General features: G+C 45.4%; 1 protein-coding gene across 1 annotated transcript in view; it reads left to right on the top strand.

The window, feature by feature from the left end:
- The window catches only part of LOC120024767 (ADAMTS-like protein 3), a 105,267-nt gene that overhangs the window by 17,005 nt on the left and 73,262 nt on the right, over positions 1-15,000 (top strand). Inside the window, exons 3-10 of the mRNA XM_038969052.1 lie at positions 1,225-1,299; positions 5,571-5,728; positions 7,034-7,145; positions 8,428-8,566; positions 8,765-8,815; positions 10,470-10,680; positions 11,247-11,394; positions 14,838-14,922. Coding sequence (XP_038824980.1) covers positions 1,225-1,299; positions 5,571-5,728; positions 7,034-7,145; positions 8,428-8,566; positions 8,765-8,815; positions 10,470-10,680; positions 11,247-11,394; positions 14,838-14,922 — 979 coding nt within the window. The remainder of the gene's footprint in view (positions 1-1,224; positions 1,300-5,570; positions 5,729-7,033; positions 7,146-8,427; positions 8,567-8,764; positions 8,816-10,469; positions 10,681-11,246; positions 11,395-14,837; positions 14,923-15,000) is intronic.

Raw genomic sequence — 15,000 nt, 5'->3', positions numbered from 1 at the left:
CCAGGTTTTTCAACACTGTGACTTCTCGAGAGACATCACAGATACGTTATTTCATTCCACTTTGAAACCAAATAGTTTCAACACAGTTCTATTTGACCTCATAAAATTAGTTGTCATATATTTTTTTTTACATCGATTGTGTGCTTAAGTGGTTGCTGGAAGTGTTTCAACAGTTTGACTTGTTTCAGCACACGTTCCTTTGGCCCCACCAACCCCCTTCGTTGATAAGACATTGAAGGTCAGTATGATCTGCCAACTGAAGTAGAACTCCTACACGCTGTCTGTGTCCCAAAAGGGCACCTTATTCCCTACATGACAGAGCCCTATGGGGACCCCGTCAAAGGTAGTGCACTATATAGGGAATAGGGTACCATTTAGGACCGGCCCAACTTTATTTACTGATGTTCATGTTCATGGTGAGATCTGAAGCCAAAAGGAGTTCATTGTACAAATCAACTGAAACGGGGAGGAAACAGTAACGCCAGCTCGATAATAAGAACAGGAAAAGATTGCTTCATTTGTTTACTCTAAAAAGGAAAAGAAACCTGCAGAGTGCTCTTGCTCCTATCACTTCAAGCGTTTTAATTTTCTCACCTTATTAAAGCTTACGTGTCAGCCTGTTGGCCTTCAGCAAAAGCTCTGACGAAGAGGAAGACACGTCAGCTTTAATAAAATAAGTGATACGAGGAAGAGCTGTGTGTGGGATGTCTTTACTTTAAAGTTGTCACATTATTCCCACACCTGCAACAAGAACTTGTGAGAGTGCCATCTACCCAACAGCTTAGTGGACAATTGTTCCACTCTCAGAAATGACGTGTCGTGTTGAGAGACCATCTGTTAATTACGTCTGCATCTGCCGTATCTAATTCCAGATTAACTAAGCGTGTATTTTTTTAGGACATTTAGTGTATCGTATTCTAAGAGTGTCTTATGTATTCTGAGGACATTTTTGGTATTGTGGAGACATTTCTGTGTATTGTGCTGACATTTTAAGTATACTGTGGCAATTGTATGTATTCAGGAATTTGGTGCATTGTGAGTATATTTTGGTGTATTTTGGATATATATTTTGGTTTAATGTGGAAACAAACTGGTATTTGGTGTAGTTTGGGACATTTGATGTATTGTGCTGACATCGTGGTGTATTGTGAGGACATTTCGGGTATTGTGGAGACATTTTGGGATTTGTTGAGTAGTCTAAATACAATCTCCTTTGTCCTACAGCTGTGAAGACAGTGCTGGAAGTCCCCTTGGGAAGTAGGAGTTTGAGAGTCAGCTCCAAGGGACCTGATGTCATAGGTGAGTACTTCACTGTTCAAGGGGCCTGTCCAACCTGCACACAAACACACACTCACACACAAACAACCACACACACTTTCTCTTGGTCTCTCTTTCTCTCTAAACATCTGGGCTAACAAATGTTCTTCTGGCAGCTGATCAGTGCTAGTGATTTATAGAGGAAGTCATCACGTTATGTCTAACTCTGCCCAGCACTGTGAGAATCACATACCATACTGACCACGAGCCACTCTGATATGTGCACACACACACACACACACACACACACAGGCAAGTAGAAACTCAAACACACACTTGCAGGTAGAGACGCAGACATGCACACACAATTGCGAAGAAAAACACACACACACTCACACACGTCATGCTTTGCCATTCAAGAATGTTCAGAGATTCCAGAATGTTCCAATGAGGACCTAAAAAGCAGGGCTGATAGAGGGAGGGAGAGAAAAAGAGAGAGACAGAGTTCTCTCCTCTCCTCTCTGTTGGCTTGTGTTGGGAGCTCATGCATTTCAGATTTATGGGATGTATTTCCAATGTGTGAGCGTGTGTGTGTGTGTGTATGTGTATGTGAGAGCGCTCTGTGCATGTGTGCAAGACTGCTTCAAGTGTATGTCTGAGCACTGTGTGTGTGTGTGTGTGTGTGTGTGTGTGCGCATGTGCATGCGTGCGTGTGTGTCTCTGATTCCACAGGAGACATGGCTAACTCCAGCTGCCTCGTTGGTGGCCAACATCATAATACACCCCTACAACTCCACATGTTTAAGTGGATGTGTGTTTTGTCAGATGTTTCAAAACAAGGGTTTGGAGTGACCTTCGAATTACTTTAACAGATCGTTTATCAACTATCAGGAGACTAGCAAGGCCGACGTGGAGAAGGAAATCAACAGTGACGTAAAAAAGCAGAACTTTTGGAAAAAAAAACAGTAAAGGAGAGCAGAGTAAAACCCGGTATAGGAGAGCAGAGTAAAACCCGGTAAAGGAGAGCAGAGTAAAACCCAGTAAAGGAGAGCAGAGTAAAACCCGGTAAAGGAGAGCAGAGTAAAACCTGGTAAAGGAGAGCAGAGTAAAACCTGGTAAAGGAGAGCAGAGTAAAACCCAGTAAAGGAGAGCAGAGTAAAACCCGGTAAAGGAGAGCAGAGTAAAACCCGGTAAAGGAGAGCAGAGTAAAACCCGGTAAAGGAGAGCAGAGGAAAACCCGGTAAAGGAGAGCAGAGTAAAACCCGGTAAAGGAGAGCAGAGTAAAACCCGGTAAAGGAGAGCAGAGGAAAACCCGGTAAAGGAGAGCAGAGTAAAACCCGGTAAAGGAGAGCAGAGTAAAACCCGGTAAAGGAGAGCAGAGTAAAACCTGGTAAAGGAGAGCAGAGTAAAACCTGGTAAAGGAGAGCAGAGTAAAACCCAGTAAAGGAGAGCAGAGTAAAACCCGGTAAAGGAGAGCAGAGTAAAACCCGGTAAAGGAGAGCAGAGTAAAACCCGGTAAAGGAGAGCAGAGGAAAACCCGGTAAAGGAGAGCAGAGTAAAACCTGGTAAAGGAGAGCAGAGTAAAACCCGGTAAAGGAGAGCAGAGTAAAACCCGGTAAAGGAGAGCAGAGTAAAACCCGGTAAAGGAGAGCAGAGGAAAACCCAGTAAAGGAGAGCAGAGTAAAACCCGGTAAAGGAGAGCAGAGTAAAACCCGGTTAAGGAGAGCAGAGTAAAACCCGGTAAAGGAGAGCAGAGGAAAACCCAGTAAAGGAGAGCAGAGGAAAACCCAGTAAAGGAGAGCAGAGGAAAACCCAGTAAAGGAGAGCAGAGTAAAACCTGGTAAAGGAGAGCAGAGTAAAACCTGGTAAAGGAGAGCAGAGGAAAACCCAGTAAAGGAGAGCAGAGGAAAACCCAGTAAAGGAGAGCAGAGTAAAACCTGGTAAAGGAGAGCAGAGTAAAACCCGGTAAAGGAGAGCAGAGTAAAACCCGGTAAAGGAGAGCAGAGTAAAACCCGGTAAAGGAGAGCAGAGTAAAACCCGGTAAAGGAGAGCAGAGTAAAACCCAGTAAAGGAGAGCAGAGTAAAACCTGGTAAAGGAGAGCAGAGGAAAACCCAGTAAAGGAGAGCAGAGTAAAACCCGGTAAAGGAGAGCAGAGTAAAACCCGGTTAAGGAGAGCAGAGTAAAACCCGGTTAAGGAGAGCAGAGTAAAACCCAGTAAAGGAGAGTAGAGGAAAAGCCAGTAAAGGAGAGCAGAGGAAAACCCAGTAAAGGAGAGTAGAGGAAAACCCAGTAAAGGAGAGCAGAGGAAAACCCAGTAAAGGAGAGCAGAGTAAAACCCGGTAAAGGAGAGCAGAGTAAAACCCGGTAAAGGAGAGCAGAGTAAAACCCGGTAAAGGAGAGCAGAGGAAAACCCAGTAAAGGAGAGCAGAGGAAAACCCGGTAAAGGAGAGCAGAGTAAAACCCGGTAAAGGAGAGCAGAGTAAAACCCGGTAAAGGAGAGCAGAGTAAAACCCAGTAAAGGAGAGCAGAGGAAAACCCAGTAAAGGAGAGCAGAGTAAAACCTGGTAAAGGAGAGCAGAGTAAAACCCGGTAAAGGAGAGCAGAGGAAAACCCAGTAAAGGAGAGCAGAGTAAAACCCAGTAAAGGAGAGTAGAGGAAAACCCAGTAAAGGAGAGCAGAGAAAAACCCAGTAAAGGAGAGCAGAGTAAAACCCGGTAAAGGAGAGCAGAGTAAAACCCGGTAAAGGAGAGCAGAGGAAAACCCAGTAAAGGAGAGCAGAGGAAAACCCAGTAAAGGAGAGCAGAGTAAAACCCGGTTAAGGAGAGCAGAGTAAAACCCAGTAAAGGAGAGCAGAGGAAAACCCAGTAAAGGAGAGCAGAGGAAAACCCAGTAAAGGAGAGCAGAGTAAAACCCGGTTAAGGAGAGCAGAGGAAAACCCAGTAAAGGAGAGCAGAGTAAAACCCAGTAAAGGAGAGCAGAGGAAAAGCTGATATGAGAAATGTAAAGCCTCTGGAACCCAGCTTCAAGTTCACAAACTCCACTGAAACGAAATATTGTTAGGAGCGGTTTGAGAGAAGTGGGATCATATTTTCACCTTGGGGCCTTTCTTAAAAGGCTATTTGGCTTACAAATGGCTTATTTTTGTGATATGGCAAAGGGCTATGTTGTGGTTAATTATTTCAAGTTGTGAAATTCCACATTGTCGTTTGTGATGTACTGTATAATTGATGTTGAAAATACATTACACACACCTGGGCCTTTACAGAAACATTGTTGAAGGTGAATTGAGAGTTTGTTGAAATGTTAGTGATTCCATTCATCTCTAATGTAAATCATTGTTTTGGGAAGACGTTTGAATCTTCCCCCTCATAAAAGATTTTGTGAGAAACACATATGTTAGAGAAAGACAAATAAAGAGAGAGAGAGGGGGATGACAAGAAGAACGGCCGGTGCTGTGCCGTGGGACAGCTGAATATGATTGTCTCTACGAGAAATTACTCTATAAAATTCACTGTTTATTTTCTTACACCCACTCAGTCATTTGGCCAATAGACATTCAAAGAGTCACACATCAATGACTGTCATTGGAGATGATGAAGTCTCTATTGTTAAATCTTTTTAATATTAAACTGTTATCATTGTGACCTTTATCTTAGCCTTGGTGTATTGGGTCCATATTCATAAAGCGTCTAAGAGTAGGAGGGCTGATCTAGGATCAGGTCCCCGTTGCCCATATAAATCTTATACATTGTGATCTAAAAGGACAAACTAATCCCAGCACTCCTACTCCGATACGCTTTATGAATATGGGCACTGGTCCGTTCATGTATAGGTGGGAATCATGAGAGTGAGCGCATGCACGCACACGCGCACACGCACACACACACACACACACACACACACACACACACACACACACACACACACACACACACACACACACACACACACACACACACACACACACACACACAGCAAACAGTGTTAACTCGCTGAGCTGAAGGTTAGACGTTACTGCAGCAGCTTAACTACCGTCTTCTGTGTTCAGGTTTCAGACAAGATCACTCTTAGTGATCTACATCAACACCGTTATCAACTGTTCTTGGTGTGAGGAGTACTGCTGATGGACTTTATACATCCAGATTTACCTCATTATGTCTTTGTGTGTGTCTCTTTCTCTCTCTGTCTGTCTCTCTCTCCCTCGATCTTTCCCCCCTTTCTCATTCTCATTCTCTCTTCTCTCTCTCCCCCTTTCTCTCCCTCAATCTCTCTCTCCCCCTCTCATTCTCTGTTCTCTCTCTCTCTCCTGCAGTAATCGAGACCCAGTCTCTGCAGGGTCGTAGAGAGGAGCACAGTCTGGTCTCTCCCGGTTCCTACCTCATCGGCAACACCACCGTGGACTACCAGAAAGGGACAGACAGACAGACGCTCAGGACACAAGGACCTCTGGGAGCCGATTACATCATCAAGGTGACACGAGGAAGAGGCGCTGAGTCAGTGGCCTGGAGGCAAATGTTAATCCAACCTACCTATCTAGGATCAGATTAACCCATCTCAAGTAATGATTTTAACATAAGGGGGATCAAATATATCTGATCCTGTATCAGTAGTTATAAGGGAAACGTCTACGTACATCATTTATAAGGGAAACGCCTACCTACATCATCCAATAGTTATTTCTCAATTTCTCTCATGATTCTGACAGTCTTTTTTGTGTTCTTAGATGTTGTAATCTGAGTAACCATATCAATATTGTTTTTGTAAATGACCATTCTTTTACATCCACTCATGTCAGAAAACTGAACAGATTGATGACAATTTTGTAGAGAAAGCCCTTGCCAATACATACACATTGCATGTTAGTGCAGGATGCTGATTACACCCATAAAGCAAGCTTGCGTCCCTAATCACACCCTATTCCCTTTGTAGTGCACTACCTTTGACCTAGTGCACTTTGAAGTAGTGCGCTGCAGGGGATTGGGTTCCATTTGGGACACTACCTAAGCTCTCTCCCATGTCCCATGTCATCAAAGCATTGCACAAACATGACACGACTCCCATTTCTGTGGCAATAAAACACAGCGTGCCATGGCTCTCCTAATCATCATCATCATCATTAGCGTTAGCATTATCTTCATCATGATCATCATAGTCTGAAAATCAGGCCCTCTGTGTATTCCATAGCAGACACTAGTATGTAGGCCTAGGCTGCCTGCTAAATGGCGCCCTTTTCCCTTTTTAGTCCACAACTTTTAAAATGAGTGCACTATAAAGGTAAAAGAGTTCCACTGTCTTTCACATGGAACCAATGACGTAATGACATAATATAGGATTTGGACCGGCGCTGTAAATGAACTACACATTACCCACATCACAAATGTTTAGTTTAGAAAATAACTTCTACTTTCATCTGATGTTAGCAAATCCTTGTTTATTCAATGTGATTATTAATGTTGAAATAATTCATTTAAATAAAGGGATACTAGAAGGGAGTGTGGTCCAAATGCTTGATTGCGAGACGTTCTTCTGATGAATGTTCTGTATGAAAATGAGGATTGGGTTGGTTCTAGTTGGCACCAGAGTCTGTTCAGACATTGAGTTGTACGACTTTATACATTGAGTTCTAAGGCCAGTGACTGAGTTTGAGTCTTAAATCTCAATAATCTTTCTAAACATGTCTAGATCTCTAGACATCTTTAGATATCGATGTGTGAGTGCGTGCACGTGATTGTGTGAGTGTGCGTCTGTGTCTAACAGTGTGTGTGTTCTCTCCAGGTGAAATATGCTGCTCCCAGGGACACGATGGTCCAGTTCCTGTTCTATCAACCAATCAGGTACCAGTGGAGAGAGACTGACTTCTTCCCCTGCTCTGTCACCTGTGGAGGAGGTGAGACGGACCCCAGATCAGCTCTTAAAGAGACTGTTGTTGCTAGCTAACAAGGCCGAGCCTTTTGGGGACCCTAAGCGATCAAAAACCTTTGTGGTGAAAACATTTTAGCGGCACCTGTCTTGGTGGTGGAGAGAAAAATGTGCAGATTTAAAGATAATTTCAATTCAATTTCAAATGTTTTGGCGCTCAGGTAGTTATTGCAGTTTTAAAACACATTTCATGCAATTCTACTGATTACTACAAAGTTTAGTTGGCTTGTTAGACTGACTTACCAAGCAATGTAAAACATTTGATCTGACATGGGTTAATTGAGTGACTTGCATAACAAGTGGAAGACTTCTGCTGCACCACCACATTTTGAAATGGAAACTTGTGTATTCTACTATTCTAACTCTCAGTAGTAAGTTGAGAACCAACTGAGTTCCTAGCAGCCGCTTATGTTGCTTATTGGCTGTGACTGAACCCAGATCAGCTCTTATAGAGACTGTTGAAGCCAACTATTAGTTAGTTTATGATTGAACCCAGATAGTTCTTATAGAGATTGTTCTTGTTGCCAGCAATAGCTTTGACTGAACCGGGATCAGCTCTTATAGAGACTGTTGAAGCCAGCTATTAGTTAAAGTTCATGATTGAACCCAGATAACTATTATAGAGATTGTTATTGTTGCCAGCTAAAGCTTTATGACTGAACCCAGATCAGCCCTTATAGAGACTGTTGAAGCCAGCTATTAGCTGACGCATTATGACTGAACCCAGATCAGCCCTTATAGAGACTGTTCTTGTTGCCAGCCACAGCTTTGACTGAACCCGGATCAACTCTTATAGAGACTGTTGAAGCCAACTATTAGTTAAAGTTTATCACTGAACCCAGATCAGCCCTTATAGAGATTGTTCTTGTTGCCAGCAAAAGCTTTATGACTGAACCCATATCAGCTCTTATAGGTGTCAAAGCTGGAGAGACGTTGATGAGGCTTGAGATATGATTGAGCAAAACGTTAGCCCAGCATTAACCAAACGTTTATCCAATGTTTTTCATTTCATACATTCAATTTATATTTTGGTTACATTTTGGATGCTGTATTATGAGGCAATGCATCCGATTGTGAATGACCCAATGTGTCTGTGTTTTAGTGCTTTCGTTTCATGTTTCTTCCCAAAACAGACATTGAGACAAACATTTGAAGGGCCCAAAATGAACCCATTGCCCACCAAATGTTAGTCCAATGTTTGCTTTCTATCCTATTCATTGCTGACCTTGATTGTTTCTGCCTGTTGCCAGGTTACCAGCTGAACTCAGCAGAGTGCACAGACATCAGGTCCAGTCAGGTGTTCCCAGAGCACCACTGTAACAGCTACCCTGAGAACACCAAACCCACGCCCAAACTCAAGGAGTGCAACATGGACCTCTGTCCTGAGAGGCATGTACATGTACCAATCACAATGGTTGCCCTATGGGCCCTGGTCAAAAGCAGTGCACCATGTAGAATTGGGAGCCATTTGGGACATACCCTATTCTGTTTCCAGTCGTGGTTGTGCATGTGAAGGCTGTACAGGAAACATGGTTCCTCTGAATGGTCATGGTGACATGGCGTTATCTTCCTCTTTCTCCTCTCTAGTGATGGCTTCATCGAGGTGATGCCTTATGACCACTTTCAGCCTCTGCCACGGTGAGTGACCATCATAGTCTATCACAGAGCCTGTACTACTGTAGTACCCTGGACAGGACACTAGTCTATCACAGAGCCTGTACTACTGTAGTACCCTGGACAGGACACTAGTCTATCACAGAGCCTGTACTACTGTAGTACCCTGGACAGGACACTAGTCTATCACAGAGCCTGTACTACTGTAGTACACCCCTGGACAGGACACTAGTCTATCACAGAGCCTGTACTACTGTAGTACCCTGGACAGGACACTAGTCTATCACAGAGCCTGTACTACTGTAGTACCCTGGACAGGACACTAGTCTATCACAGAGCCTGTACTACTGTAGTACCCTGGACAGAACACTAGTCTATCACATAGCCTGTACTACTGTAGTACCCTGGACAGGACACTAGTCTATCACAGGGCCTGTACTACTGTAGTACCCTGGACAGGACACTAGTCTATCACAGAGCCTGTACTACTGTAGTATCCTGGACAGGACACTAGTCTATCACAGAGCCTGTACTACTGTAGTACCCTGGACAGGACACTAGTCTATCACAGAGCCTGTACTACTGTAGTACCCTGGACAGGACACTAGTCTATCACAGGTCCTGTACTACTGTAGTACCCTGGACAGGACACTAGTCTATCACAGAGCCTGTACTACTGTAGTACACCCCCTGGACAAGACACTAGTCTATCACAGAGCCTGTACTACTGTAGTACACCCCCTGGACAGGACACTAGTCTATCACAGGGCCTGTACTACTGTAGTACCCTGGACAGGACACTAGTCTATCACAGAGCCTGTACTACTGTAGTACACCCCCTGGACAGGACACTAGTCTATCACAGGGCCTGTACTACTGTAGTACCCTGGACAGGACACTAGTCTATCACAGAGCCTGTACTACTGTAGTACCCTGGACAGGACACTAGTCTATCACAGAGCCTGTACTACTGTAGTACACCCCCTGGACAGGACACTAGTCTATCACAGAGCCTGTACTACTGTAGTACACCCCCTGGACAGGACAGTAGTCTATCACAGAGCCTGTACTACTGTAGTACACCCCTGGACAGGACACTAGTCTATCACAGGTCCTGTACTACTGTAGTACCCTGGACAGGACACTAGTCTATCACAGAGCCTGCACTACTGTAGTACACCACCTGGACAGGACACTAGTCTATCACAGGTCCTGTACTACTGTAGTACCCTGGACAGGACACTAGTCTATCACAGGTCCTATACTACTGTAGTACCCTGGACAGGACACTAGTCTATCACAGGTCCTGTAGTACCCTGGACAGGACACTAGTCTATCATAGAGCCTGTACTACTGTAGTACCCTGGACAGGACACTAGTCTATCACAGAGCCTGTACTACTGTAGTACTATGACATTATTATTACTGTCAGTAACAGAGAGGACATGTCAAACATCTTCTGAGCATATATATTCTCCCTACATCTTTGTGTGGTTACAAATACATCTCATTCTATTCCATGTCCCTGTGTTCTGTGTTATGCCTATGCTATGTCACTGAATTAAGTGTCTCAGATAGTCACAACCATGTTATAGCTCTGTGTTAGCTACTCCTATGCTATGTCACTGTATAATGCATTATAAAGAGTTATACGCATCTTATTGCTGCTTCTCCCCAGGTGGGAGCAGGGTCCCTGGACGGAGTGTTCAGTGTCGTGTGGGGAGAGCGGCGGGCTGCAGGAGCGCAGCGTGGTGTGTGTTGAGGACGACGCCCACGGACAGATCACTCAGGTGGAGGAGTGGAAGTGCACACACTCCCCTCGGCCAATCACGCAGCAGAGCTGCAACAGCTTCACCTGCCCACAGTGGGTTGCCATGGAGTGGTCTCAGGTGAGCTACCAAGTGAAAACATCTAATCAATGTTTATTGATCGCATACACAGTTTAGCAGGTGTTATAGTCCTGGGATATAAACATTGAGTTGTTATTTTACCTGAAATTTACAAGGTCCTCTACTCCGACAATTAATCCACACATAAAACAGCCAACCGAATCGTTTCTAGTCATCTCTCTCAGTGATGTGCACACAGAAGAACTTGAAGCCACTGCCACTGGCTACAAGCCTCTGTAAACTGGCTATGAAGCCTCTATGAACTGGCTATGAAGCCTATATGAACTGGCTGTATGTGGTAAGAACAGGAGCTTATGTGCATATAACATATACAATTTATATAAAGTCAGTATTACGTTTATATAAACTGGTGGTTGGTTATAGTGTGTGCTATTGTAACTGTGTGTGTGTGCGTGTGTGTGTGTGTGTGTGTGTGTGTGTGTGTGTGTGTGTGTGTGTGTGTGTGTGTGTGTGTGTGTGTGTGTGTGTGTGTGTGTGTGTGTGTGTGTGTGTGTGTGTGTGTGTGTGTGTGTGTGTGTGTGTGTGTGTGTGTGTGTGTTTTGCAGTGCACAGTGACGTGTGGCCGTGGGTTGCGGTACAGAGTGGTCCTGTGTATTGACCACAGGGGACAGCACACTGGTGGCTGTAACACATCCCTCAAACCACATATCAAAGAAGACTGCCTGGTACCTGTCGCATGCCACAAACCCAGAGGTACAGTATCCAATGTGTCTGTGTTTATGTGTGTGTCCCACCCTGTCTACATACAACTAGTACTGTCAGCCTTCCCTGTCTACATACAGCTAATACTGTCAGCCTCCCCCTGTCGACATACAGCTAGTATTGACAGCCTCCCCCTGTCAACATACAGCTAATACTGTCAGCCTCCCCCTGTCGACATACAGCTAATACTGTCAGCCTACCCTTGTCAACATACAGCTAATACTGTCAGCCTCCCCCTATCTACATACAGCTAATACTGTCAGCCTCCCCTTGTCAACATACAGCTAATACTGTCAACCTCCCCCTGTCGACATACAGCTAATACTGTCAGCCTCCCCTTGTCAACATACAGCTAATACTGTCAGCCTCCCCCTATCCACATACAGCTAATACTGTCAGCCTCCCCCTGTCGACATACAGCTAAGACTGTCAGCCTCCTCCTGTCGACATACAGCTAATACTGTCAGCCTCGCCATGTCGACATATAGCTAATACTGTCAGCCTCCCCCTGTCTACATACAGCTGATACTGTCAGCCTCCCCCTGTCAACATACAGCTAATACTGTCAGCCTCCCCCTGTCAACATACAGCTAATACTGTCAGCCTCCCCCTATCCACATACAGCTAAGACTGTCAGCCCCCCCCCCCCCCCCCCCCCCCCCCCCTACATACAGCTAATACTGTCAGCCTCCCCCTGTCTATATACAGCTAATACTGTCAGCCTCCCCCGTCTACATACAGTCAGGAGTAAAACTCAATCTGGCAAGCAAATATTTACACAGAAGACAATTAACTAAGTCATAGGGCTTCATTATCACAGCTAGATATGGCTGAGGGACTGGAGACTAAAGACCACTGGGGTGTGTATATGTGTGCGTGTGTGTGTGTGTGGGGGGGGGGTGTATCAGAAAGTCTGTGTGTGGAGTGTGGAGTGTGTGTGTGTGGGGGGGGGGGGTGTATCAGAAAGTCTGTGTGTGGAGTGTGGGGGGGGGGGGGGGGGTGTATCAGAAAGTCTGTGTGTGGAGTGTGGAGTGTGTGTGGGGGGGGGGGGGGGGGTGTATCAGAAAGTCTGTGTGTGGAGTGTGGAGTGTGTGTGTGTGTGTGTGTGTGGGGGGGGGTGTATCAGAAAGTCTGTGTGTGGAGTGTGTGTGTGGGGGGGGGTGTATCAGAAAGTCTGTGTGTGGAGTGTGTGGGGGGGGGGTGTATCAGAAAGTCTGTGTGTGGAGTGTGGAGTGTGTGTGGGGGGTGTATCAGAAAGTCTGTGTGTGGAGTGTGGAGTGTGTGTGTGGGGGGGGGTGTATCAGAAAGTCTGTGTGTGGAGTGTGGAGTGTGGAGTGTGGAGTGTGTGTGCAGTGATGTGGGTTTGGCTCTAGAACTCCAGGCTTCAGTAATTTTGGCAAAGAGTCAAAACTGGCATCGCGGCAGACATCTGGAGTAAATGGTGGGTGAAAATAGGAGCTACTTGAGAGAAATATTTGCTTTTTAAAAGTCTCCCAGTGAAATAGTAAGGATGATCATTTGGTTGAGAGGAGGAGATGTATTGTAAATCAAATCAAATCAAGTTTATTTTATATAGCCCTTCGTACATCAGCTAATATCTCGAAGTGCTGTACAGAAACCCAGCCTAAAACCCCAAACAGCAAGCAATGCAGGTGTAGAAGCACGGTGGCTAGGAAAAACTCCCTAGAAAGGCCAAAACCTAGGAAGAAACCTAGAGAGGAACCAGGCTATGAGGGGTGGCCAGTCCTCTTTTGGCTGTGCCGGGTGGAGATTATAACAGAACATGGCCAAGATGTTCAAAATGTTCATAAGTGACAAGCATGGTCAAATAATAATCAGGAATAAATGTCAGTTGGCTTTTCATAGCCGATCATTAAGAGTTGAAAACAGCAGGTCTGGGACAGGTAGGGGTTCCATAACCGCAGGCAGAACAGTTGAAACTGGAATAGCAGCAAGGCCAGGTGGACTGGGGACAGCAAGGAGTCATCATGCCCGGTAGTCCTGACGTATGGTCCTAGAGCTCAGGTCCTCCGAGAGAGAGAAAGAAAGAGAGAAGGAGAGAATTAGAGAGAGCCAAGATTTTCAAAATGTTCATAAATGACAAGCATGGTCAAATAATAATCAGTAATAAATGTCAGTTGGCTTTTCATAGCCGATCATTAAGAGTTGAAAGCAGCAGGTCTGGGACAGGTAGGGGTTCCATAACCGCAGGCAGAACAGTTGAAACTGGAACAGCAGCAAGGCCAGGTGGACTGGGGACAGCAAGGAGTCATCATGCCCGGTAGTCCTGATGTATGGTCCTAGGGCTCAGGTTCTCCGAGAGAGAGAAAGAAAGAGAGAAGGAGAGAATTAGAGAGAGCATACTTTAATTCACACAGGACACTGGATAAGACAGGAGAAGTACTCCAGATATAACCAACTGACCCTAGCCCCCCGACACATAAACTACTGCAGCATAAATACTGGAGGCTGAGACAGGAGGGGTCAGGAGACACTGTGGCCCCATCCGATGATACCCCCGGACAGGGCCAAACAGGAAGGATATAACCCCACCCACTTTGCCATAAATGAACCGCCCCTCTCTTCTGATTTAGTAGTATGGTGATTGGTTTGGTCGTTTTCATGCTGGGGTTAGTCAGGGTCAGTCAGGGTCAGTCAGGGTCAGTCAGGGCCTTGCACACCCACGCACACAGTCTCTCTTACACACACGCGCACGCACGCACGCACACGCACGCACGCACGCACGCACGCACGCACGCACACACACACACACACACACACACACACACACACACACACACACACACACACACACACACACACACACACATTTGTTTTACTGTCCTTGTGGGGACCAAACAATTGATTCCCATTCAAAATCCTATTTTCCCTAACCGCTAACCGTAACCCTTTAACCTAACCCTAACCTTAACCCTAACCCTAACTAACTGTAACCCTAAACCTTAATTCCTAAGCCTAAAATAGCATTTTTCCTTGCGGGCTGGAGAAATGTCCCCACACGGATAGTAAATAAATGTTCTGGTCCCCACAAGGATAGTAAATATATGTTCTGGTCCCCACAAGGATAGTAAATATATGTTCTGGTCCCCACAATGATAGTAAATAAATGTTCTGGTCCCCACAAGGATAGTAAATATATGTTCTGGTCCCCACAAGGATAGTAAATAAATGTTCTGGTCCCCACAAGGATAGTAAATAAATGTTCTGGTCCCCACAATGATAGTAAATAAATGTTCTGGTCCCCACAAGGATAGTAAAACCAGAGAGAGAGAGATGTTCCACACATTGCAGTGTTATCCTAGGCGAACCTTGTGGATGTGTGCATTTCATCAGAAAATTGGTAGATCTGGAGTCAGTTACCCTGCCCAGTGTAAGGCAGCTGACTAACAATGTGTGTTTAATATCTGGTCTAGAGTCAGTTCCTGTGGAGGCCAAGCTACCCTGGTTAAAACAAGCCCAGGAGCTGGAAGAACAACGCACCGCTACAGAGGAACCAACGTGAGTAGAGATACACACACACACACGCACACACACACGCACACGCACACGCACGCACGCACGCACGCACGCACGCAC

This window comes from Salvelinus namaycush, chromosome 30 (genome assembly GCF_016432855.1).
Source record: "Salvelinus namaycush isolate Seneca chromosome 30, SaNama_1.0, whole genome shotgun sequence".
NCBI classification, from domain to species: Eukaryota; Metazoa; Chordata; class Actinopteri; order Salmoniformes; family Salmonidae; genus Salvelinus; species Salvelinus namaycush.
This window is presented reverse-complemented; position numbering and strand designations above follow the sequence as displayed.